Consider the following 25419-nt stretch of genomic DNA (forward strand, 5'->3'; position numbering starts at 1 on the left):
AGCTTCAGGTTTTAGCCAGTTTATGTCCTCATATGTGAAGCAGTGAATGGAAATAAGGCTACAACCTTCCAGCTTCTTGCATAAGATATTAAATGTAAATGTGCTGAAACAACAAATGAGTTTTGAATCCTACCTGCTTTATTGCAGAGGTTTAATACAACAGGACCAGGACTTTAAAGCCAGACTTAAGGTGCCAAGAACCCAGTATACTCATTTAAGCTTACTTTGCATTTATACTTTAACTACAAACCCTGTATTCTTAGTGATAATACCAATATTTTAATTTTTTTCATGAGAGCAGGGGTGGAAAGGCAAATCAGAGAAATTGTGACAGGAGGCTTCATATGATGCTTCTGCTCAGGATGAGCCTGCAGAGAAATAAATGGGAGATTCTGCTGGAAGTGGCCCTGGTTGGGTGCCAGTAAATTAACCCTGTTTTCCCAGCTGTTTCAGCTTTTATATCCCTAATTTGTGGATTTATAGCTGGCTTGTAGAGGTCCTGGGGTCCATCCCCATCCTGTGGGATGGTCTGAGGGTTGAGACCCTCCGAGGGAGCACTGAGGATGTTTGCAATGCTGCATCCTCCAAGCAGCTGCTTCACACCATTCCCATGCTCCATCTAATCCAGGTGCTGTGCTGAGGGCTCTGAGTGCATCCCCTGGCAGTGACAGTCTGATCTGAACTGAGACTTGCTGTAAATGAGGCTGGAGAAGTCTGTTGCTGTAAATCTGCAGCCCTCACACTGAATCTTGCTGCACCTGCCTTGTGCCCTGCAACACTGACAGAAATGAGCTGCTCGTAACATTTGCACCTAGAGAAAAGAGATCTTGTCAGTGCAGCAGGAATAGAATGAATTTTTAAGGTGTTTTGGCACTGATGTATTTTCTTTAACCCTTTCTGGGGTGTTAAAGGCAAGCTGGGCTGAGGGTCTCAATATCAGCCAACTCTTACCTCTGCAGGAACTTAGCTGGGCCCATGTCAAGATCTGGGATGGGAGAATTCTTCACTTTCTGCCTTGGCTTTTGTGCCCAATGGCTTCTAAACCTATTTTTGAGATCTGAGAGCTCTGTGTGTGCCTTCAGTTCCCTCTCAAGTAGCACGACAGGGCTGACCCTGCTGCCTTTGCAGTCGGGATCAGACGAACAGAAAGTCGAGCTGTCCCAATGCACACTTTGCTTTACAGTCAGATCTTTCAAGTCTTCTTAGATGTGCAGATTCAAGTCACAAGATCATTTCTTTAAAAAGCAGGTAACTGATCTTGAGCCACAGATTGAGTCAAGATCTCATGGGCAAAGATATTCGTGGAATCCAAAGAAGAAACGTTGTGCTTCCTCATTTTCCTGAGGAGAATGTGTCTTTTGTGACACATTTGGAGAGTCATTTTTGACATGTTTAACTTTTACATTCTTTTAAAAATGAACCTGCTGGAGTGAATATTCCTCTTAGGGCAATTAGAGGTGCCATCAGCTTGATTTTTAGTATATTTTGTGTTTCAACTATGTAGGAAATTACCTGTGAAATTGTCAGAAAGTTAATTCGGTTAGCAAAGAATCCCCTTCAGGTAGGCAGAGGTCAGTAGGTTTCCAGCCAAGGTTTGAATACACATTTCCTGCAGCAATCTCACTGGAAACTCAGGATCCTCCCTGAAGGTCCCAGCTGGCAGCAGGTGCTCAGAACCAAAATGCATCAGCTTGTGCAAGGAGAGGGATGACAGGATCAGGCTTTACAGGCAGATTTTTGGTGTGGAGAACCAAATATAACCATCACCAGGTTCATGCTTCCAGCCATTGTCAGCCTGGTTCTGGGGCAGCACTGTGTGCTCAGGGCACCTCTCACACCTGCTCCTTTGGGAGAGAGCAGCTTTTTCTGGTTTGGCCTCATCCAGGAGGAAGGAAGGTGTTTGGAATGCTGCTGGATTGCTCCCCGTGGCAAACCCACGTGTGGTAAGTGGGGTCACAACTGCTCTGAGCTGAAATGGGATTTCCCATGGGATGTTTGCCACCTGATAATTTACTGTTCAAACTGGGTTTGAAATTCAGATGAGTCTCCTCATTTGGGCATCATGAGGATGTGCATTAGGACTGGCTATCCCTGCAGAGGCCATTCCCTGCAGAATTCATGGGAACAGAGACCTGGCTGGGGTTTTCCCTGGATGAGTCTCTGTGCATTTATCTCCCCCAGCACCTTGGAGTCCTGGGATGCAGAGCTGTGCCTAGAAACACTTTGGCTTTTGTGGATTTGCCACCTGAGTCACACACCTGGGATGTCAAAGCGGTGTCAAGGTCTCTGAGAACTCAAGCCATCAGTTCATATCCTGTCCCCTTGACTGGGACAAATCCACTGGTGGCACAAAAGAGTTGAGTTTGCACTTGGCTGAGCTGTTGTGCCCACATAAGGTCTTCACAACATCACTTTATGTGCTGTGTATGGGGTGATGGTTCCACCTCACAGCCAGGCAAGAGGTGACACTGAGTGATGCCATGTAATGAAATTGATTGCCAGAAATTTGTGGTTTCATTAATTACTGTATTTCAGGGATGCCTGTCAGAATTAACTTTGTGTACAATGAGTATGCACAGATGCAAGATGCATCAGGTCTCTTTCTCAGAATGACTTTTTTCCCTTTGAGTTTGCTATAACTTTTGAGTGATCTTGAATGGCCCAGAGACCTGATTTCCAGAGTCACTTAATGCACATCTAACTCTGGATTAATCCAGGGACAGGTTCAGGCAGTTAATGATGCCTGGCTAACTCGTGTTAGAGAGGAGAACCAGTTCCTGTGTCTTAATACTGAACTTCTGCCCTTTTTTCCTCTCAGTTTCCACATTTCATGGAATCACTGAATGTTTTGGGCTGGAAGGGACCTTAAAGCTCATCCAGTGCCACCTCCTGCCATGGGCAGGGACACCTTCACTACCCCAGGTTACTCCCAGCTCCATCCAGCCTGGCCTTGGACACTTCCAGAGATCCAGGGACAATTCCAAAACATTTAATACATGATCTACAGCATTTAATGCAATTTAATACATGATTAACCAGATTGTTCCTGCTCACAGAGTTCTTGGTGTTTTACACATGACAAATGCTATGTAAACACCATCTATATGTGTTTATGTGTTTTTCTTCACCAAATGAATGTTGTCTTTGAACAGTAAGAAGCTGAAATCATTTATTGCTTCAGTCTGAGGAAGTTCATGTCCTGCCTGCAGCAGGCTGGTTTTAAAAAAATTATCCATGAAAGTACAGTAATAAGTCTGGATTCCTGTAAGATTCTGGTTTGCCAGATGACACAGCTCTAACTGAGAGCCTCTGAAGGGAGACATCCTCTGACCGCTCACTATGTGTATAAAATATTGACAATGAGACTATCAGATTCTGCTCCTAATGTACTTATAAATATTTGGATCTTTCATATTTCTTAAGAAATATTGGGCCATTTTGTCTTCCCTTTGCCATAGAATGAGGGGGTTATTAAAATGAAAAACTGCCTTTTAGCCTATAGTGCCTTGGTTGGGAGGATTATTTGTGCATATTTTCCTTGCTGGTGAGCTGGTGTATATTCTGTAAAGTGCTGTACTGTAGTGGTGATTCCCCTGTTTTGCTGCTTTGCTACAACTTCCTCATTCCCTTCCAGCTTCACAGACAAATTTATATTGTTTCTGACAGCTTAAAATGTTATATCCTTATTAACCTTTAAATTTACACTTTAAACTGGCCTGGTGGGATTGCATATGGAATGATTTAGATGATGCTCGAGAAAATTTTCTTATCCAATAACTGGTTTGAGGAGTTATTCTGTATTCATTAGGAGATTGTGTTACTGCAAGGAAAGTTGTCATCACTTGTGGTGTTACTGGAGAACAGGACATGATAATGTTAATGCTCATTAGTGGAGTTGTTATGAAAAGGAGAAATAGAAAATAATTTCTTTTTTCTGCCTTCTACAGTATATTGAAATCCATGGAGTTTGCACCATCTGAAAGCTCTGGTGCGCAGGTACTGAACTTTTGTTTTCTTACCTATTCAGTAGCTCAGTTGATTAACAAAAATTTTGTCTTGCAATTCCTTGTTGTTGACATTGACAGTTTCCTGTTGATGTTGAGGCTTTTGGGTCCATCCTTGTTTTCCCTGATGTTTTCTTATGTAAAAAGCTGAACTGAACTTTTTTTGCCTGTTAATTTCATTTAAGTGGTCAAGGACAAAGTGACATTTCAGCTGTGCTGGAGTGGGTAAACCAGAATGTTGTGAAGTTGAGTCATTTAAAGATATTGGAATTGTACGGGCAGCACACTGTGCAAGGACTTCAGCATTTTTAAGTATTTGTTAGCCTTGAAAATTTCTTTTCACAAAAGAAAACAAACCTTGAAGTAGTGAGAAAGCTCTGCTGTTCCAGCAAATTAATCTTACTTCAGTTTAAAGGTTATGAATTAAATTCCTGTTTGTGAAATCCAAACTGAATATTGATATCCTGGGATTAATTTTCAATGGGTTTTTTAATGATCGAGGGTTAGATATTTAGGGGAGAGTAAATAGCAGGTTTCTCTGACTGATGTTATTTTGAACAAACTGTTTCTGCTGAAATGCAGCATGTCAAGGAAATGCTTAGCTTGGGTCAGTTGACCTAGAAGGAATAATATAATCTTAACTCTTGATTTAATCAGATTAAAAGAAGTCAAACTGAAAGTGTGCCAGGACCACTTAAAAATAAGTAGGATTAAGAAAACATTCCGTTACACATCTCAAAATAATGCAGAATTGATGAATGATTTACAATGAAAATTAAACAGTGAATCTGGTCCGTGGCTCCCACCAGAGCCCGGAGTGATTCCTGCTGCTCTGTGCCCAGCAAATTCCCTCACTGCCATCAGAAACCAGTCAAACATTTGGGGTTTTTTTTTAACTTTTTCCCTCTGAAATCCTTTTGAGTGCCTGAGTGATATTCTCAGTGCTTTGAGAAACAAACCTCCCCCTTTGGTTTCCTTTAGGATGCATCCAAGCCGCTGGAGGTGCTGCTGCTGGAGAAGAACCGCTCGCTGCAGTCGGAGAACGCCACGCTGCGCATCACCAACAGCGACCTGAGCGGTAGGTCCACCCAAATCCTGCCTCTTGTGGGTGCCTCTGCTGGCCTGTGGTGGGAGGGAGGGCTGAGTGAGAGCGGAGTGGCTGAGCTCATGCATGGCAGGAGCATTGAGGAGCAACAGGAGCACTGCGTAACGTTGGATTTCTGTAGTTTTGTAGGCTGGATAATGGAGTAAAAGTTAGAGAGGCTATAGAGGTTAAGGAAGAGGCATTACAGGCAGTACCAGTGTTTGAGGCTGTCTTGTGTTTTGGGAACAAATCCATCTCTTTCCCCCACACACAGTGTTATGCATGTAGATCACAGTCTCCCTGTCTGATACACTTGGATATACCACCAGCAGGTCAGCTTGGGAAAGCAAAATCCTTTCTTCCCAGCGAAGCGTGTTTGCTGTTTGGCTTTCCTAATGTGGGCTTTTACATCTTGTGTGCACATTTTTTAAATGGCAAGTCATGGAATTTCCAGATTCTTGAATGATGGTTTTTGCAGCTGGAAGAAAGTTAAAAGTTGCCACTGGCCCTGGGATTACTGAATTCTGAGTGTTTTATGACTTTTAACTGAGTGATCTTGGTGCATCCACCTAATGGTTATTCCTTTATTCAAATTGGTTTGTTCCAAAATGTAAATGTTTGCTGCATTTGGGTTCAGTCAGGTCCAATGAGTCATATCTTGAATGAGAGACAACAGAGAGACTTGCTGTCTGTAACTGGATTTATTTAACTGTATCACTGCACTTCATGTAACTGTTCTAGTGTTAATGTCTGTAAGGGGGATTCTCCAGGCTGCAACATACAAGAAAGGTGCAAACATGAAATGCATGTTGTTTGTTTTGGGGGCCTTGTTTGGCTTAAAAATTTTCAATCCTGGAAAAAAAAAAATTAAAATAAAAATTAAAAAAAAAAAATAACCCAACAAATGAAAACAAACCAAAAACAAACAAAACCAAAACTCCCACCGCCACTCCATTGGCCCGTGTCAATCTGCACTTTTTCCCTTTGCGGGGCAAACTTTGCATTTTTTTATCTTGGTTTTTCCCTCTTTGACCCCCCATAATGCATTATGTTTGACCTTCCTTGTAGGGTCAGCCAGGAGAAAAGGGAAAGACCAGCCTGAGAGTCAGCGTCCTGCAACCTTGCCGGCCTCCCCTCCTTCCCAGTTGCTCCGCAACGCGGGGGAGCAGGCTTCCAATACTAATGGTACACACCAGTTCTCACCAACGGGTTTAAGTCAAGACTTTTTCAGCTCATCCCTGGCGAGCCCCAGCTTACCCCTGGCCTCCACAGGAAAATTTGCACTAAACTCTCTCCTCCAGCGACAGCTAATGCAGTCCTTCTACTCCAAGGCAATGCAGGAAGCAGGAAGCACAAGCATGATTTTTCCAACAGGTCCATACAGCACAAACTCCATATCTTCCCAAAGTCCATTACAACAAAGCCCGGATGTAAATGGCATGGCCCCATCTCCCAGCCAGTCAGAAAGTGCTGGGAGCATCTCCGAAGGCGAGGAGATAGACACGGCCGAAATTGCACGTCAGGTGAAAGAGCAGTTGATCAAGCACAATATTGGACAGCGGATATTTGGACATTATGTGTTGGGACTGTCACAAGGGTCTGTGAGTGAGATCCTGGCCCGGCCAAAGCCATGGAATAAACTGACTGTGAGAGGCAAGGAGCCATTTCATAAGATGAAGCAGTTCCTGTCGGACGAGCAGAACATCCTGGCTCTTCGCAGCATCCAGGGCAGACAAAGAGGTAAGAGCTCCCCAGCCCCCCTGCTCCTCTTAGCTCCAAACATTCCAAACCTGGAGCTTCTCCATCCGGGGCTCTTTGTGCACTGCTGCTGCTGCTCTCACCCAGGTCAGGTGCTAGGTGCAGCAAGTTCAGCTCTGCAGCACTCAGGCAGGTTCGTATCTGTGCTTGTGCTTTTTTTAGCCACTGGTTGGTGCCTGTCAGCAGGAGTGAGCAGCAGGGACACTCACAGCCCTCACTTGTCACCCCCTCCATGCCACAGCTCAGCACGGAGCCAAAAGGGTCAGCAGCTACTCAGGGTATCAGCCCTCAGAAATACTTGGGGGTTTTTATTTGAGGTTATTTACTGAGACCAGGCTTTTGTGGTGTCTTGTGTGATTATGTTTTTTCCCCAAAGTGTTCTGACAAAATAGGGTAGGTGATGCATGAGATGAGTAATTAAAACACAATCCCAGTTTTAAAGCAGCTTTGCATATTTAAGGCAGCGATTTTAAGAAGTAACATGCATTTCATTGTGATTCATCTTAAGGCTGAGATTTACATTTAGAGAAACTGAAAAGTAAGTTGTTTACAGTCGAGAAATATTGGAAAGGACAGGCAGGGTTTTCCTAGATTTTGTTTAATTGGAAGCACACACTGTTAGATTTATAATCTGTTCTTCCTTTTGATGATTGTACTTGAGGGGATTATCTGCCCATCTTTAACCTCTTCATTTTTGGTATCTCTAGACATTTATTTATATCTGTCTAATCTCCTTTCCGAACATAGCTGTAATCTTTATTAACAAATCAGCCAGCCTTGCTTCTTCCCAAGTAGCCAGTTCCTCCTGCTCAGGGGCCCGAGGGGCCAGGAGAGCTCAGGGCCAGGCTGCCAGCTCCTCATGTCACACAGTGATGTCAGAGCAACCATCCCCTGATTGTTTTGTTCTTACCAAACTTGTTTTTCAACAGAGAATCCAGGCCAGAACCTGAACAGACTATTTCAGGAAGTACCGAAACGAAGAAATGGGGCTGAAGGTACGTCACAGGCAGGTGTTTTTCTTTGCAGTCAATCCCTAGGAAGTGGAGTGTGCTTTAGCTGTGTGTTTCCTTAAAACTGCAGTTTGATTCTGGCCTGGAATCTGATAGAAAAACAGACAGTAAGTATAAAACAAACCATGGGTTAGATGAACACTTTGCTTTTTCTAATTCTGCTGCTGCTGTACTAACGTAACCCTGTTTGGATAGTTCTTCCACCCCCCCTGCAAAACAGATACAGAGAGAGAAGTGATGGAAGTGGCTTTATAAAGTCATCAGATCTATTGAAATGCTCTCTTTGCTATTTTTATGGTTTTGGAGGGAGAAAGTTGCACAGTTATAACATCAATTGCATACTGCTTCTGCTGCTCTAGGCTTACTTCTTTCTTCTCATGGGGCTTATGCTGACAAATTCCACTTTAATACACTGCTAAATTAGTGTGATGCTTAGTTCAGTATTATATATGAAAAAGGCAACAAGATAAGTGAACATCAGATCCATAAATTACCACTGAGCAGGAAGTCTGCACATTTTTGTCATAGATTAGTTCCAGAAATTTTCCTTTAGTGAGACCAGAAAGAATGAAAAACAAAGGCAGGTACATCAAAAGTCTGTAGTTATTTTGACTCCAGTCACAAATTACCTCAATTGCTTACAAACAATAATCTCATAATGGAAAATGCAGTTAAGTGCAGTAGCACTCACAGTTTTCCCTCCTTTTCTTCCCCTTAGAGGTTAAAAAACAAAAAACAGAACAAAAAAAAAAAAGCAAAACCAAACAACCAAGTAATAGCTCTTAGCTGGAGAGTACTTAAATGATATCTGCATTTAAATGACTCTTTCTCTTAATGTATTAACCTCTAGAAAGTTAAAAATTATTTTTATCTAGTTACTTTTTAATTCTGTTTTGGGCTGAATGTATACTCATCCTACTTTGCCTAGCAGCTGATGCCATTTTTAAGTTGATTCCTGGGCTTATTTTTTTAGCTTTCTTCCTTTCTCCTCCGGTTCTTTTCCCTTTCTATTTCCTCTTCCCCTCAAAAAAAAAAAAAAAAAAAAAACAAAAAAAGAAAAGGAAAAAAGAATAGATCTATATATGCTACCACAGAAAAGGAATATATGACCACCTAGTTCTTCCTCTGGTGTTCTCACCATTCTGGGGCAGCTAGAGACAGGCACAACGAGGATATTTTGCTTTTATTATGTTAAGTACTTTTTTTATGTGATGTAAATGTTAGTAAAGGTCCTGTGCAAGTTGTCCTCAGGTTGTGCTGTCCATGTATCACATCCAGTGTGTGTTTGTGTTACAAAAGCAGCCAAATAAGAGTTTTCCTGGTGTCATTAGTTGTGGTTTTTTCCCTCCCCAGGTAACATAACCACACGAATCCGAACCGCAGAGTCTGGCTCTGATGAAGCCATCAAATCCATCCTGGAACAAGCCAAAAGGGAGCTGCAAGTACAGAAAACAGGTACAGCCTCATTTTGTCTCTGCCTGCTTTTACTGCAGAATTTAATTAAAACAATTGCCATGAGCTTTCTGGTCAGTTAATTATATTCTTAAAAGATTCAGTGTAGGTTTGAGGAGGTTTTTTGGAGGTTTTTATTGTTATTTAGCGGAGTTGTTTCTGTCTCTGAGACGTCCCAAGTTAAGGTCACTCATGGCGTGGTGGGGTCTCTGCCCTGCCCTGCTCCCTGTGGGATTTCTGAACAGCTTTATCCCTGTGATAGAGAGAGCTCTGAGCTCCTGGCTGCCCTCCAGACCTGCAGGAGTCACTGAGGGGAACCTACAGAATCCTTTCTTCTCCCAGTTTGCTCCTTGGAAAGGGAACAGCTCCTGCTTTCTCTTCCCTTCTGTCTCACTCAGGCCCCAGGGACACAACTGCATGGGAGAGGGGCTGGATGGATTTGTTGGGGTGAAGGTCACACTCCAGGCAGCAATTACCAGTCCCAGCACCATGGTACATCCTGTACTCAGATAGGCACACTCAGTCCTGACTCTTAGACGATTTTATTTTTGGTTACAGAACGTATTCAGTGAATGAGTTGGCAAATCCAAAACGCATTCCCTTTCCCAAAAAATCCCTCTTAGCCTGAGATAAATCTAATTTCTCATTATATGCTGTCATGTAATTAACATTTCTGTCTAGTCCATGGCCCTCTCAGCTTTAAGAGTTCCCAGTAGTGCTATTGGGCTGAAGTAGAAATTACTGTGCAATACTTCTGTTTCATTTTTTAAAGTAAATACTGGTTTGCAGTTTTGGATAGTTGTCTTTCAAATGAAAACTAAGTTAATCTCGTGGCAGAGTATAAAACACTAGTTAATATATGATCTAAATAACATGACTTTATACAGGAAATTATTACAAAGAGAAAAATATGGGCTTTGTGCAGGAAACTGCAAGAATGTTACTCAGTAGCATGTTTCATCCGAGAGTCTCAGACTTCCTTTCAAATATTAATTTGGCCTCAAAACTCCCTGTGAAACCAGCAGATAAAACAGCAGAGATAGTCTCACTGTCTTTTTTTCCTATTTCTTAGCTTTTCATGTATTTTACAGTGTGTGACAGGAAGAAATGTAAGGAGGCAAATTCAGAAGTGCATTCAGATGAGCTTTAGTATTACTGGAGCGATACACAGAGTGTTGGAAATCTTATTTCACTTTGGGGCCACTCCTTGCACTGTGGAGTTCCCTGCTCCCACCTGGTGCCTCACTTTGCCTGTTCTCTGCAGAGCAGCTTTCAGAGGAACTGGCTCCCAAGCACTGGGGACCTCAGTGGAGACTGAAATAGAAGCAGATGCCATTGCAAAACCTCCTGGCTCTGCAGAGATAATTCCCACCCACGTTCCAGTCTCTGCTCATCCCTGACTGCTGCAGCACAGCCACCCAAATCCTGGTTCCCCACTGGAATGCTGCATTTGGGGTTTATCTCTGCTGAAAGCACCTGTGACTCCATCCTAGAGCTTCAGATAAGGGAGAGGGTGATGCCCAGGTGTCAGCCTGGCTCTGGCAGAGCTGTTTATTTCAGTGGTTGGGACTGTGGTACAAGAAATCAGGAAGCAGGAGCATATTTAGTTTGTCAAGTGAAATAATGATGATCATCTCTTCCTAAAGTTCTGTCTTTGTTGTAATTTGTGTGTTGTGGTTTTGAAGTTAAAAGGTCTCACCTTATTTATACTGTAATAGTCTGTCCAGGTGAATGCAGCTGTGTTCAGTTCTGAGTGCATGTTAAATTCATTTGTGGAGAAAAGAGTGAAGTGAAAGGTTAAATAACTTTGTAAATGCAGCTATAAAATGTTATTGACCACTTGAGGGTGGGGGAAGAAGAAGTGAAGGGTTGATTTTCAAAGGCATTTATTTGAAATTTTTTACAATGGTGGAAGGGCAAGTGATCCCAGACTTGTGCAGCTGAGTCTGTGCGTGCAAACATCCAGCACTTTGGCAACTCTCAAAATTTTCCAGTGAAGGACTTTGGAAATCTTACATTATTTTGAAAAGTGCAAATCTTTGCTTAGTGAAAACTCCTCCCTCCCATCCAGAAATGTATTTCAGCCCCGTTTTGGGTTTGGTTTTTTTTTTTCCCTGTCAGGGAAATGTTTACAGTAGCACGTGTTGAATATAAAGCATTTTCCTCTGTTGCATTTAGTCTTTTGGTTGTTTTTCATAGCTGAGCCGGCTCAGCCGCCTTCTGCCTCTAGCAGTGGCAATTCTGATGATGCAATTCGATCCATTCTGCAACAAGCCCGACGGGAAATGGAGGCACAGCAGGCTGCCCTTGAACCTGCCTTAAAAACACCACCTCTATCTCAAGCTGACATTTCTATCCTGTCCCCCAAACTAGTGTCTACACCTGCAATGTCTTCGGTTTCCAGCTATTCTCCTTTGGCCATATCCCTGAAGAAACATTCATCTGTCACTGATTCCAGTATCTCTGCATTGCAGAACCTCTCTGGGCTCAAAAAGGAGCCTCAGGAGGCACCTGTTTTAGAGCTTCATGGAATAAGTGATTCTGCCCAGGGTATGTTGAGGCATGTTAAAAATGAGTTGGGACGTGGTGGTGTTTGGAAGGACCATTGGTGGAGTACTGTGCAGCATGAGAGAAGAAATGCAGCTCTTCCTGAAGATATAAAAGTTGAGGAAGCCAGTGGTGGAAAAGAAAAGGTCAGCAATCAGACTAGGCCAGATCGTAGCCAGCTCCAAGGACCGTCTTCTTCCGAGTATTGGAAAGAGTGGCCAAACGCGGAATCTCCGTACTCGCAGAGTTCTGAATTGAGCATGACTGGGGCGAGTCGCAGTGAGACACCACAGAATAGCCCCCTCCCTTCATCCCCTATCGTGTCCTTGTCCAAGCCATCCAAACCTTCGGTTCCTCCACTGACACCCGAGCAGTATGAGATTTATATGTACCAGGAGGTGGATACCATAGAGCTAACGCGGCAGGTCAAGGAAAAGCTAGCAAAGAATGGCATCTGCCAAAGGATCTTTGGGGAAAAGGTAAAGAAGTGGTTCTCTCTTGTTTCACCAGTGTTGTGATTGTGCCCTCTGCTCCTTACAGAGCCAGAGGGGTCCTGTGGAAAAATGGTTTTGCTCTGTGTGTGAAGTGTTTCAAAACTCACAAAGTGTTAGTTTCCCTCTGTGTGGTAGGAATTGCAAGGGTTTTTATGCAGGCATTGGCTTCAGCCACTTGGAATTAGGAATGGGGCCCCTAGTTTAGAAAACTTGAAAGCTGAAGCAAATGTTGCTGAGACTCAATATTTCACGCTTAATGTAATGAATTCGTGGAATATTTGAGTAATGCCATTGTCATGACTGGAGAGTCTTAACTTTGTTATAAGCAAAGATTATGGACACGAGAGCATTTTTCCTCTTTCATTATTATTTGGAAATGTGCACAAGGGCATTAAAACAAACACATGGAAAATCCCCTAACTCTCCTTAGTCTGAAGTCAAGAATTCCAAGTCATTTCTAATACCTGGTGCTCAGTACCTCAGTGTGCTCTGAGATGTTTTAGAGCAATGTTTGATTACAGGTAAGGCTCCCTGAAGTTCTCACGTTGTGAGCCCTAAGCACTGAGCACGTGGGATTTTGAGGGTCCCTAACCACCAGAAAACCCCTCCTAGGCTGTAAAAAGTGTTGGACATTTGTTGTTTCTTCTCCCTATAAAGAATTGAATCAATATAAAAGTGTAATAGGAGCTGGCATCGCACTATTACCTTCTCACTAAGATGTAAAATGAAAAGTCTGACCTCTCGGGGTCATTAAAGATCCCATGGCAGCTTTCATTAAGTATGATTTTTAACTCTTGTACCTGTGCTGAATACCAGGCAAGTAATTGCATTCTGCCTGTCTGAAATTCTCCCCCCTTCCCCCTGCATTCAGCTGTATTCTTAAATATTTACTTATGTGGAGCAGCTGCTGCTACAGGTGAAAACACACATCATTATAATTCATCCCCCAAAAATCAACCAAATATAGGCCTAGTCTCAAAAGTCCCAATTATTTTTGTTTGAGAACAAAATACATGCCAGTCATTGCCTGTTTCATCTGCCTGTGTGTGCCTGGACTTGGTGTTTTTCCTGTTAAAACTGATGAAACTGTTTGACACAAAATATGAAAAGCATGCAAATCCCTCACCAGGCTGCTGCCACCCAGATCCTACAGGAAAAACCCACTTTCCTTCAGAAGGCAACAGGGCAGCAAGAAAAGCATTTCCATCTGAGCATCCACAGAAAGCAGTTTTTATAATTGTCCAATTTTTACAGCTTTTATAATTGTCCATTTACAAACAATTTGAGCGATACAGTAAAGGAAACCAAAATGATTTAAATTCCCCCTGTTTCCACTGCCAGTGTGTTAACGTGCCATTCTTGGTTGCTTCACTTCAGGTATTGGGGCTGTCCCAAGGAAGTGTCAGTGACATGCTCTCCAGGCCAAAGCCATGGAGCAAATTGACCCAAAAAGGCCGAGAACCATTTATTCGTATGCAGCTCTGGTTGAATGGTGAGCTGGGACAATGTGTCCTGCCTGCACAAGGGCAGCAACAAGGACAAGGTAATTAAAATTCCACTATGTTGTTTGAGTTGAGGAGGAGGAGATTTTTTTTTTTCTTTTTCTATTTTCTGTATTTTTTTAAATTTTTTTTAAATTTGCGGTAAGCCAGCCTTGCACCAGTGCTGGTCCAGGCGTTATGGAAGTGGCACCATCCCACCCTGGCAGCCCAGCCAGTCCCTAAGGGGACGTGCTGGGAATGTTTATGAACGTTTATGTGTAATTGATAAGCAGCAGTTATCAAGTTCCTCGTTAGGGTGATATTATCTAGGCATGAATATGACACACAATCCCAAAAATTTTGGCCAAAGAGCTGGAAAATGTTGTGCGCTGTTTCCTAGGGTTGCACAGGGGATTTGGATTGTTCCAGGGAGAATATCGATTGCTGTCTCAGGAGGTGAGCTGGAAAACTGAGCTTTAAAGGGGGAATGCTGGGTTGCAATGACACTTTTATTGTGGCTGTCTCTTCCCCTAGTACCTATTGACCCAGAAAAGCCCGGCTGGAGCCTGGCCTGGCTGCACCTTTCTGTGCCATGAGTTAACTGAGCAGCGAGCCCTTGCCGAGATCAGCACTTTGCTATTTGTTGAGCCTGCTTACTGTTTAGTTTGTGGTTTGGCATCTCCTTTTATTGTTCCCTGATTTTCCTCTCCTCTCTTATCTAGTCCTTCACTCTGTGACATCATTACAGGATTCCCTACAGCAGGGATGTGCAAGCTCAGGTAATCAGCTGGTTTCAATGATTTGCTCTGAAATAATTCTCTGTGCTTTTGTTGCGTTTGCTTTGATGCTGAGAGGTTTCTCACATTTTGTTGTATCATACAGGAGTCCCTTCAGTTTTTTTTTATTAATGCAGTTAATTCCTCCTTCTCTCCTTGTTGCTATGGCAGATGTAGGGAGCACACATATTTAGTTGCATATATTAGGTAAAGAGGCTCTGTCTGATCTTAGAGATCATTGGCTCTGTAAGGGGTTTTTTTTGCCATAGTTCAGCTTATCAATGTGACATGTGACAATGGCTGTAAAACAAGCCCTTGGTTTGTAATGTGATCCACATACTGCAGCTGCCTCACTTGCTGGTAGGTTTTTTTCCACTCTCCTTTGCACAAAATCTGCTTTGTTAATCCAAAGGTGGGGAACAGACCACGTTACGTCTGTTTTGAGCTTCGTTAAATATTCCCAGGGGACATTTTTTGTCTCCTTTCCATTTTCAAAAAATAAAAATAAATTAAAAAGCAGACGCAGCAAAGCTGAGTGTCAGGGAAGTGAGTGGCTGAAGGCTTTAGAGATGGTCACAGGATAGGAGGGAGGCTGGGACAGGAGAGAACAGCTGTGTTCCTGCTGTTGGATACCAAACTCTACCCACACAGCCTCTTACCAATGAAATGCTTCACTGACGTAAAACACTCCAGAAAAATACCCGTGCCCTGCTCTGTGCTTGCAGCCAGTGCCCTGTGCTGGAGAACTGCTGCATTTCAGGGCACAGACAGGGAAGGGTTGTGCTCTTCTTCCACCTTTCTGCTATTCTGAAATACTCTTTTTTTCTGCAGCTTGCTGGCTTTACTCTAAATATCCCAGCTGAAGTGTTTTTTTCTCTCTACTGGGGAAACTATTTAGCATTCTAAAAGATTTTGCTAGAAGAAAATTTGTGATGATATTCAGTCCACGTTTTTCTTAAGGAGAACAGTTGAAAATAAATACATAAAAGAAAGGGGGAAAAAAAATGCCCCCAGTAAAAACAAGCCATGAAAACAAAACCAAAATGGGAGAAAATTATTTGCAATCATAGGGCTATTGTTACTTATAGCCAAGCATTTAGGGAACATGGAAATTTCCTGTGATGGTTCATTAAAAACATGCCATTGAGTACTTTTTTTGTGGCATCAATGCCGTGCAAGAGTGTCACAGTCACAAACGCCTGAGACGGCATGGAAAATATGAGTAATTAATTGTAGCCATTTTAGGGGGAATTTGAAATCAGAGGAGCTGGGAAATGCTGCATTGTTATTGCTAATCTTCATATTTATGACTAGCTCTAATTATAAAAGATGGAAAGACAAGCCCATAGTATTAAAATCCAGCCACCCTCTGGATTCCCGAGAGGATCGCTGGGAGCTGAAAGTGATTTCCTTCAGGAAGTTCAGTTTTGCTGCTGGGATATTTTGTTCCCTCCCACACTCCCAGTGTCATTTGTCAGTTCCTGCCCTTGAGCTAATATTTTGTGAGGTGACACGTTCCTATCAGCTAATAAAATCACGTTATTGATGATTGTCCTCCTTCATTCCTTAAAGCTGACTTACAAATGAGAAAATGGGCTCGTGCCCTTTTCTACCTCCTCTCGGAGGATTAAAAATAGAATTGTTGTACAAAATGTTCTTTTCTTGGTGCCTTTCTCTGTGTGAAGGCATAAGGAAGGTTGTGACACCAGGCAGAACAAAAGAGCAAAAAGCCAAGTTATTTGAATGAGGAAGGGCAGTTTGGTAATTTCCTTTTATTAACAGCTGTTCTGTAATTAAAAATGCAGCAAACAGTTTGGAAAAGGTAATAATAATTATGCATTTGTGAAAGATCCATCACTCCAGGGCAGGGAGGAAAAAAAAAAAGAGAGAGAGAAAGCTCCAATTTTCTGGTCTTCTGAGACGTTTCCCAGGAAAATCAAGGCAGAGAGGGTTGCATACTTGTAATTTTAAAACAGAAATTAATCAGAACAGTTTTGAAACGAGGAAAGGTCTGGAGCCTTTTCCGTGTAATATAATTGGCTGGGAACTTGTTGAATGCATGAAGGGAAAGAAGTGAAATTAAACTAATACACTCAGTGGCTCCTGAGTGCTTTGCCAAGAAGGTCTTCAGTGTACAGAGTGTCAACATGCAGAGTAACGACTCAAACTTTCATTAGCTGGGATATTTTCATTGCTGTTTGGCTCTATTCTATCGAACTAGCAAGATTTTCTGGATTTCTGGCCCAGTTAGTTACACTTCTACATCATGAAGTTTTGGTTAACACCTCATTCATGAAAATCTCACCTTTTGTCCAGTAATTTTCCATTTTCACGTGTAGACAGATGGGCCCATCAGTGTTTCATATAATGAATGGATAAACATCTATATTTTTTATATATTTATATGTATGTTGAGATTGCAAAGGGAAGCCAAGCTTGGTTTTCTTCATTGGAAACTGTATTAATGGATTTCATAAAAAACAGCCCGTACCAAAATGACTGCCAGGTATTTACCTGTATTTTCTCCCTGTGAGCTTTCCTCAAGGCTTGGTGATTTTGTGCAAGTTTCAGGGAACATGTTTTACACAAAAATGCTGTCTGTACCCTAGGTGGTCAAAAATAGTATTGCTCTGCCTTTTCTAACATTTTTTCTGTGTATTTCTTTCCACCTAAATGCTCTAATGCCCTTGGGTAAATCTGCCTTTTTAATGATTTATGTGTCAAAAGCATGGACCAAATCACATGGAAAAAAAAGTTGAATTAGTGTCACCCAACTGCATCAGCATTTTTTCCTGATGAATTTGGCCCTTATTTAGTTGCATTACTGCTGATGGGAGCCGGGGTGGGTTTGAACAGTTGCCATGTGCCAGGAGAAGGCTCAGATATTTCTCTAAATACTTGTACTGTGCACAGCTTTTATTAGTTGGTTTTATTTTGGGGGTTTGTGCTGCGTGTCTATAGGAGATTGAGACAGAGTTTCCTTTTTGGTGCTCTTGATTCCGTCCGTGGCTGCTCTCAGGAAAGCTGAATTTTTACATTCGCTTTTTTTCTTTATCCTCTGTGAAGGACATATACTCTGTCTATACTACATTAAAGGCTTGCAAATACTCAGTGGGAGGAAGACGTGCCTTTTTGGTGTGTGTTTCTGTAAGGGTCGTCTTATGACCTAATGTGGAAATCTTCATTTGCCGATACAGCTGCGGGTGATCTCAGGGGATTTTGAATTTCCCTTTTGTTTGTCTTCCTTTCTGGGTATCATCCATCATTCCTAACCTCATGCTGCTTAGCAATAGTAACACTCATGGGAGTTGAAGAAAGGATTATAGCAGCATAAAATGGGGAGCTAATTAGAGCTTGTTTCAAAATCAGAATCTAGCTTGAGATAATTGCGTATTATCTGGTGATTTAAAAACCCGAGATCTACTGTATTTAGATCAACTCAAATATGCATAAAAGCTTTCTTTTCAAAATAACAACGGGGAGATTACTTCTTGTCATCCCTTGGGAACACAAATCAGAAAAACCTCAGGATGATTTTGTGTTGTTATGATATTAACAGAGAGATCGGGGTGTGATGGCAGAGCCAGGTATCCATTGTATTTTCACTTATGTAATACAGATTCCTGTAACATTGGCCAGTACAGAAGCTACTGAGTGGGCAGGTAGTTAACTGTGTGCTGGGTGGATATTCCCATTTTCCTGGTACCAGGACAATTCTATCACGTGGAGAAACAAAGTAGGGAGAGAGCGTGTTTCAGCCCAAATTTGGGAACACCATCCTGATGCACTTCTGGGAACAGCTCAGTAGTCTTGTGGTGGCAAAGTAGAAGCCACCTCCTTGTGTGTTATCATCTTTTCTTGCATTGTTTTGGTTAGTTTGGGTGGGCAGAGCTGTGCAATGGTGCTCCAGAGCACAGCTGGGATTAGCACAGGGAGAGCTGAACCCTTTCACTGTGGCATCACCAAAGTGATTGGTGCAGTGATGCTGACAGACCTTCCCAAATTGGAGCTGGTTTTTGTTGTTGAATCAAAAAAAAAAAAAAAAAGAGAAAGATGGTTTTGCAGTCATTTGCTGGTATTCCAGGTTAATAAAAATGTACGACATGAAATGTTTGTGGTTAATGTAGTCTGTGAAATGGAAGAGAAGGGAGATCACATGGCTCAGACAGCAGACTGCAGGAATTCCTTGCAGAGATGTTTTGTGTTTGATGACCAATTACTGAGTCTTGGACTTGGGAAAGTTGTGGCCTTTTGTGCTAGGTGCAAATGTGGTTTTAAAGTTCAGAGCTGAACTACAATGTCAGCCAAAGAATTACCTTCATGCTTATCCCTGGAGCACCCTGGCACATCCTGGTGAAGTTTCCACGTTCTTTCTGTGTGGTTTGGGATTGGGCTCAGGCGCAGTTGTCTGTGGCTGTGTTGATTTCAAACCATAGGGTATCAGTTGGCCCCTCATGAGGGCAGCTGTTGTAGTCTGTCTGTAACGTGTGTGATCATCCTCTGTGCCACTTCCCTGACATTTGGACCATGAAAAGCTCCCTGGCAGCCTTTCTGATATCAATAAAACCAGAATTGCTGTCAAAGCACCTCACTGGGACCTGGGAATGCAGCATGAAGTCAGCCAGTGCCTCAAGTTGATTCTGAGCACAGCATTGGCTCTGACTCCTGGCCATCAGCTGGGCATTCCTGCTTCCTGCTGAGACCTGTGCTGCCCAGGCTGCCTCCCACAGCCCTGCTCCTTTTCCATCACTGATGTTTGCAAATAGTCAGTATTGGTGGAGAAATTCCTCTCCTGGTTGTATTCTTCTCCATCCATGGAACCACCCAGTGGTTAAAATTGCAGAAGATGACTCCATCCTTACTGTGGTCACAGCTTTGCTGTGAAAAGGGCTGAAGGGCTAAAATAAAACACAAAATCAGGGAGTGAACGCTGTTTTCTAGGCTGATACTTCTAGGCTGTGAAAAGGGTTAAAGGGCTTTTAGAAGGGCTAAAATAAAGCACAAAATCAGGCAGTGAGCACTGTTTTCTAGGCTGTTACTCTTTGTGACTCAATTACAATGTTCCTGTTAATACAGCAAAGAGGAGACCTGTGCTGGATTCTGAAGGCAGATTTAATTCACTCCTAAGTGCAGATAGGGACTCCTAGCATTTGTTTTGGAGAAGTTTCCCAGTCAGGTTGCAGCTAGGTTTTATTTCTGTGGTTAATTTGGGAATGTGGGTCTTCGACACTCACTCCCCCTTAGTGTGAGATCCCCAAGCAAGGAGTTCAATTGTGCCTCTGCAGCAGCATTGAGCCAGGCACAGCAATGCCTTACTCTTAAAGTCTTTCTTTTCAAAGAGCAGAATTAATAAATGAAGATGTTTTTTAAGCTGTCTGAAAAAAAAAAAAGAAACTTTGCTGACCATTACTGCCTCAGGCTTCTCAGGTAGTTCACAGAGCAGCAGTTAGCATGAGAGCTGCTAAAAAGGAGATGTAGTTAGGGAGAGAAACCATGGCCATTGAGTAGTCGAGCTCTGTAAATTCCACTGTTGTTAATTTCATTACTTATTACTTCACTTCATTAATTACCAGCATTTTCCCTTCCCCTCTGCGTGCGCATTCGGAGACGCGCATCCTCCCCTGGGGAGGGACCCTCACCCCCTCCCCGCTGCCAACCTCAAACCACAGAGGGGCTGGGTGGAAAACGAGGAGCTGAGAGACGGGAAAAGCAAATTCCAGCCTAAGTGGAGCAGCACAGACACCCAGAGAGGCCGGGGCTCTGCAGCTCCAGGCAGGGTCAGGAGCCGCGGTGGCGGCCGGGCTCTGTCCCCCCTGGGCTGGCAGCTGCACAAGAGCTTGGAAAGGCACTTCTCCAAAGGGAGCAGATGATTTTCTGGTGGGGATAGAATACTCTGGCAGCTGGCAGAAGTTCATGTTGGTCTTTTGGCTGCTGGTGGTGAAAGGAGGGGGCTGCAGGTCCAGCCCTGTGGCCACTGGTGGGCTGGAGATGGCCACGGTACCCTCAGCCCTCCCTGGGCAACAGCAAATTACCAAATGCTCCTCCACTGGATGGAAATTACCTTGCTTTCAATTCAAAGAACAGATAATGGGCTATTTTCTTCCCAAAATACTGGGAGAAAGGTGTGTGAGCACCAAATGTGCGGGTTGTTATTTCCATCTTCTAATGGGGATGGAAATCCTCCTCACCCAGCAGCTCTGAAACAGGGAAATAAACAGCCTGTTCTGATTATAGAGTTACATATTGCTTGATAGCAAATCATTCCCAAGATGAAAAAAAAGAATATTACCAGAAAATTAATGTTTTCTAAGTTACCTTCCAGCCTGTCCTTTACATTAAGGGTGTGAGAGAAACTTAGGAATTTGTCTCACCTCATTTAATGCATGTAGGGTTGTAGGGTTTTTTAACTTGCCAACAACCTTCCAGAGAAACAGCAAATGAAAGAGTCCAGTGATTATTTTAAATCTGATGAGAAATGCAACTTGCATTGAAAACAAAGCAAAGTGGATTTGAGATCAAATTTAAATAAAAGTGAAAAGAGAAAGACAGCCAATTAAAAAACCAATAAAAGGAGAAAATGCAATTAAAACGAGGTAAAAAAGGCCTGATAGCACATGTTCAGTATTTATACTAGTCAAAGATATTGCTGATGGCAACTTGTCACAGAATCACTGAATTATTTGGGTTGGGAGGGACCTTAAAGCCCATCCAGTCCCACCCCTACCATGGCAGGGACACTTTCCCTATCCCAGGTTGCTCCAATTCCTGTCCAACCTGACCTGGGGCATTTCCAGGGATCCAGGGGCAGCCACAGCTTCTCTGGGCACCCTGTGCCAGGCCCTCAGCACCCTCACAAGGAACAATTCCTCCCCAATATCCCATCCATCCCTGCCCTCTGGCACTGGGAAGCCATTCCCTGTGTCCTGTCTCTCCATGCCCTTGTCAAAGCATCCCCCTCTGTTTTCTGGCATGAGGTGCTCCCTTCTGAGAGCCTCTCCCCTTTCCTTGCTGCTTTCCAGGGGATCCTGGGATGGTTGCCACCCGAAGGAGGTGTGAGATGGACCACGGTGTAACCACAGCTGTGGTTAGTGTTTGTTTCTCTGGTTTGCCCCTCTGGAACTCGGGTCCTAAAAATAGTGCAAGTTTGAACTGGCAGATGTTTCATTTGTCCTTTATGAGAGGACCAAAATTAGCCTCTCATTTGGCACCTAAATAAAGCAACTTAACTGCCTTTATGCGAACTTTGCAATTACTGTCTATTGAAGTTGCAACATTTTGTTGTGTTTGATGGGAAAGGGCATTATATAAGCAACAGCAGCACCTAAAAACTACCAGACCTTGAAAGAGAGGACAAATATCAACGAGCCCAAGTGGGTTTTCTGGGGGAAATTGATTGGGATGATTAGTTGGGATTTTTTTTTACTTTTTGTGATCCAAGACAGGTGTTTTCCCTAATGAAGGTTTCATTAAATAAAAAGTAAAAAACAGGCAAAAGTACCTTGGAAATGCTCTGAGAGCTGTCTATTGTAAAGGTAAAAAACATTAATAAAAGGACAGCAATGGTTTCTGTAATTTTCAGAGAAAAATCTGCACAGAATGCCTGAAGCTGGGTTAGCAGTGGGACTCCCCAGGGGCAACAGAAAGATGTTATAATCAATTACCACATCATAACACTGATGTATGATAATTACTGAGTGTTCCTCCTGAGATAGTGCAGCATTTGGCTGGGATGCAGCTCTTTCATGGTCCACTGCCTGATTAATATGCAAATAATAGGCTGATTGCATGATGAATGCAGAAAATGAGTTCGCTGATAACGTGAGCACCGAAGCGGGAAGATGATAAATTACTTTTACTGACTGTCCTACATTAAGTACCCTTTCTCAACAATTTTATCACAAATTAAGTAAAGCAGTATGGAGAGATTATGAGGATGTGTAAAATAATGTACCTTAATAGCTTTTATAATATTGTTGCGTGCAATGTAAATGTCATTTTGTTTCAGCACTTTCCCCAGCACTCCTCCAAAAAAGGAACGGAAAGGAAAAGAAAGGAAAGGAAAAGAAAGGAAAGGAAAAGAAAAGAAAAAAAGAAAAAGAAAAAGAAGGAGGGAGGGCAGTCATTAGCCTGGGATCCATCCCATGTGGACATTGCCTGTGGCAAGGGAATGTCCACATGGTTTAGTGGGGGAGATCTCTCTAAATGCAGTGCACAGAGCACATATGCATCCTGCTGCAGCCTCTGCTCCAGAGCACACACGAGGCTCAAATCTCAGAGGAGGGTGTGGAAATACCTTCACACTCAGGCTCCTGACACAGGAGGACAACAAACAGTGATAAAATTGGTGCCACATTCAAGCAAGTTGGTTTAACACATCAAATCACGAGGTCAGCAAGTCAGCAAAGGCACCATAAAATGCAGCAGAATCTCCTTGTTTTCCCTCTGGCTCTCCCTCTGTTTTCCAAAAGGTATTGTGCACAGGTTTGTCTTGATTATACTAAAAATATAACGCTGTGGGGTTGTGGCATTTTGATTGATTGCTTCCATGACATATTTGTTTTAGCATTCAGAAAATCCTTAATAAAGCGTCTGCACACAAGCTGCTTTAATAATAAGGTTATTGAAAATATTTTCTAGCAGTTATTTCTAAATATTGATTTCTAGCTAAGTTACAGAAAAACAGAAAAATCTGAATATTAAGTAAAAGTTGGCAGAGTAGAGCAATGTCTTTTAAAGCAGCCATGATTCTGCCTTTAATCACCTAATTTAAAATAAAGTGTATTTTTAGAAAGGGTTTTTTTATTGGTTAAGGGTCATCTGTAAAACCAAAAAATCATAATTCACTTTTCAATGCCAGGATCCCACTTTTTGCTCAGGAATCACAGAGTCATGGGATAATTTGGGGCTGTTGGCCTGACCTGGGCATTGCTGTGATGTTTTCAACTGTGTGTCTAAATCTAGCTTAAAAATTCTTAAGTTTCCCCCTTTTTTTTCTGTGTTTTATTGCTTAGGTTTGCAGAGGCCTCATCTTCCCCCCAGGCTATTGCAAAAAATGTCCCTTAATTCTTCTCATCTGAGGGTTTTCTCCAGGGGTGTTGTTGTGTCAGGGCTTGGTGTGTCTGCTCCAAAGTCAGATCTCAGGACAAATTCCACTGGAATTGTCTGACTCCAGTTGTATCTTCCTGCACAGGATTCCAGACATCCTTCAGAGCAATCTGTGCTCCCCACTCCTCCTGACTCAGTAAAAGTCTGATGGTTTCACTTTATGTAGCGTTAAAATAGGTCTTGGTGTAGCTTTGGGCACAACATTGGGATTTCTAAAACTCAGAGGTGTTTGTGGCTGCAGGTTTGTTGAAGGGAGAATTGGTTGCCCAACTTCCCCAAGTTTTAAACATCCAGCTGTAAATCTCTCCTCATGAGTCCGTCACCAGCTCCCATCTTATGTGCTCTTCTCTCAGCTTCATCTTGTTTCTCCAGCTCCTTCTGCTTCCCAGAGCTGAAAACACATTTTTCTAATAGAGGCACAAAGCTAAAACAATGATTGAAAATACAACTTAAACTGCAGCAATCCTTCAGCAATACTCAAAAGCAGCTTTTTTCAGGTAATTCTAACATCTACCCTGATTATTCAGTTTTATGTCCACCTGACACTTAACACATAGGCAGAGTGGGAACCTTTATTTTTGTATTGCCCCAGTAATTGCAGAGTTAACCAAGGCTGGTTCCTCCCTTTCCGTGCAGACACACATACATCTGCACACTTTCCTAAAGGGGTTTCTCCTTTGATCCCTCCCCCCATCCACATAAAATTTCTCTCTGAGCCAAGACCCAAAATAACATTTTCCCCAAAGTTACAACATTTGTGAAGCAAACAAACAAACAAATTCTCCACAGTCAGAGTGGTGACAACTCCAGTGAGTGCTCACAACTCTAACTGCACCAACCTACATACTTGACATCATTGGAGATGCAAACTGCTTTGTGCACTCCCTCCACAGAACTGGGGTAGGGAGGATCATATTTTCATAAGCCACATCGATTTGCAAATTGTGACTAGGCAAGGTTCACTCACTCTGAGTAAATCCACCAAAAGCGCTACCTGGGAGAAGGCACTTTCACGGGTATTTTCTTTAATTAGTCAGAAGAGGGATGTGTTGCAGGGCTCTCCCACAAGTGCTGCTCAGCTTTATTGCCTACTTCAGGCTTGTGCTGCACCCACTGTTAGTGAGGAGGGTTGCTGTTATGGTGCTTTAAAAGATTAATTTTAGATTGCTGATTTTTTCTCATCCCTGGAAGTGTCCAAGGCCAGTCAGACAGGGCTTGGAGTAACCTGGGATAGTGGAAGGTGTCCCTGCCCATGGCAGGGGTGGAACTGGGTGAGATTTAAGGTCTCTCCCAACCCAAATCATTTTGTGATTCTCTGATAAGACCCTGCAAGGGCAGACATAGCTAAAGGTAAAATCAAATAGAAGGTTGGAGGGAAGAAATCTCTCCCTGAAATTTTCACACCCTGGGAAGCTGAGTACCAGGATTGTCCTGGGGATGTTGCTCAGCTGTGTGTGACCAGGCCCTGATTCTCAGGGCAGCATTCACCAGCTTTTGGTCCACAAATTGGATAGAATGGGCAGCCTCATCATCGGGAAACAGAAACTAATCCAGTCCCAGTGTGAGACACTTTGATCTCAGGCAACCTGCCAGGCCTGTTGTTGTCCATTAACTCATCTGCACGAGGAGGTAAATGCAGCCCTGAAGTAGAAAATGCTCTTTTAAGAGGTTGCTGAGAAATCTGCTGTCCACATTTGTCTGCTTTCAT

The 25419-nt window shown here is 42.9% G+C and overlaps 1 protein-coding gene across 7 annotated transcripts in view; it reads left to right on the forward strand.

Annotated features, from left to right (window-relative positions):
* CUX1 (cut like homeobox 1) overlaps positions 1 to 25419 on the forward strand; it is a 273254-nt gene that overhangs the window by 193113 nt on the left and 54722 nt on the right. For 2 of the 7 annotated variants that reach the window (XM_054287441.1, XM_054287443.1), the window contains exons 13-20: positions 3948 to 3996; positions 4986 to 5082; positions 6157 to 6828; positions 7776 to 7841; positions 9210 to 9311; positions 11508 to 12334; positions 13727 to 13892; positions 14553 to 14609. In XM_054287441.1, coding sequence (XP_054143416.1) covers positions 3948 to 3996; positions 4986 to 5082; positions 6157 to 6828; positions 7776 to 7841; positions 9210 to 9311; positions 11508 to 12334; positions 13727 to 13892; positions 14553 to 14609 — 2036 coding nt within the window. The remainder of the gene's footprint in view (positions 1 to 3947; positions 3997 to 4985; positions 5083 to 6156; positions 6829 to 7775; positions 7842 to 9209; positions 9312 to 11507; positions 12335 to 13726; positions 13893 to 14552; positions 14610 to 25419) is intronic. The other 5 variants (XM_054287444.1, XM_054287445.1, XM_054287448.1 and 2 more) reach the window with 5 other exon arrangements.

The sequence above is a fragment of the Melozone crissalis genome, unplaced genomic scaffold (assembly GCF_028551555.1).
Source record: "Melozone crissalis strain CALT ecotype California unplaced genomic scaffold, PUWL_Pcris_2 ptg000057l_1, whole genome shotgun sequence".
Classification (NCBI taxonomy): domain Eukaryota; kingdom Metazoa; phylum Chordata; class Aves; order Passeriformes; family Passerellidae; genus Melozone; species Melozone crissalis.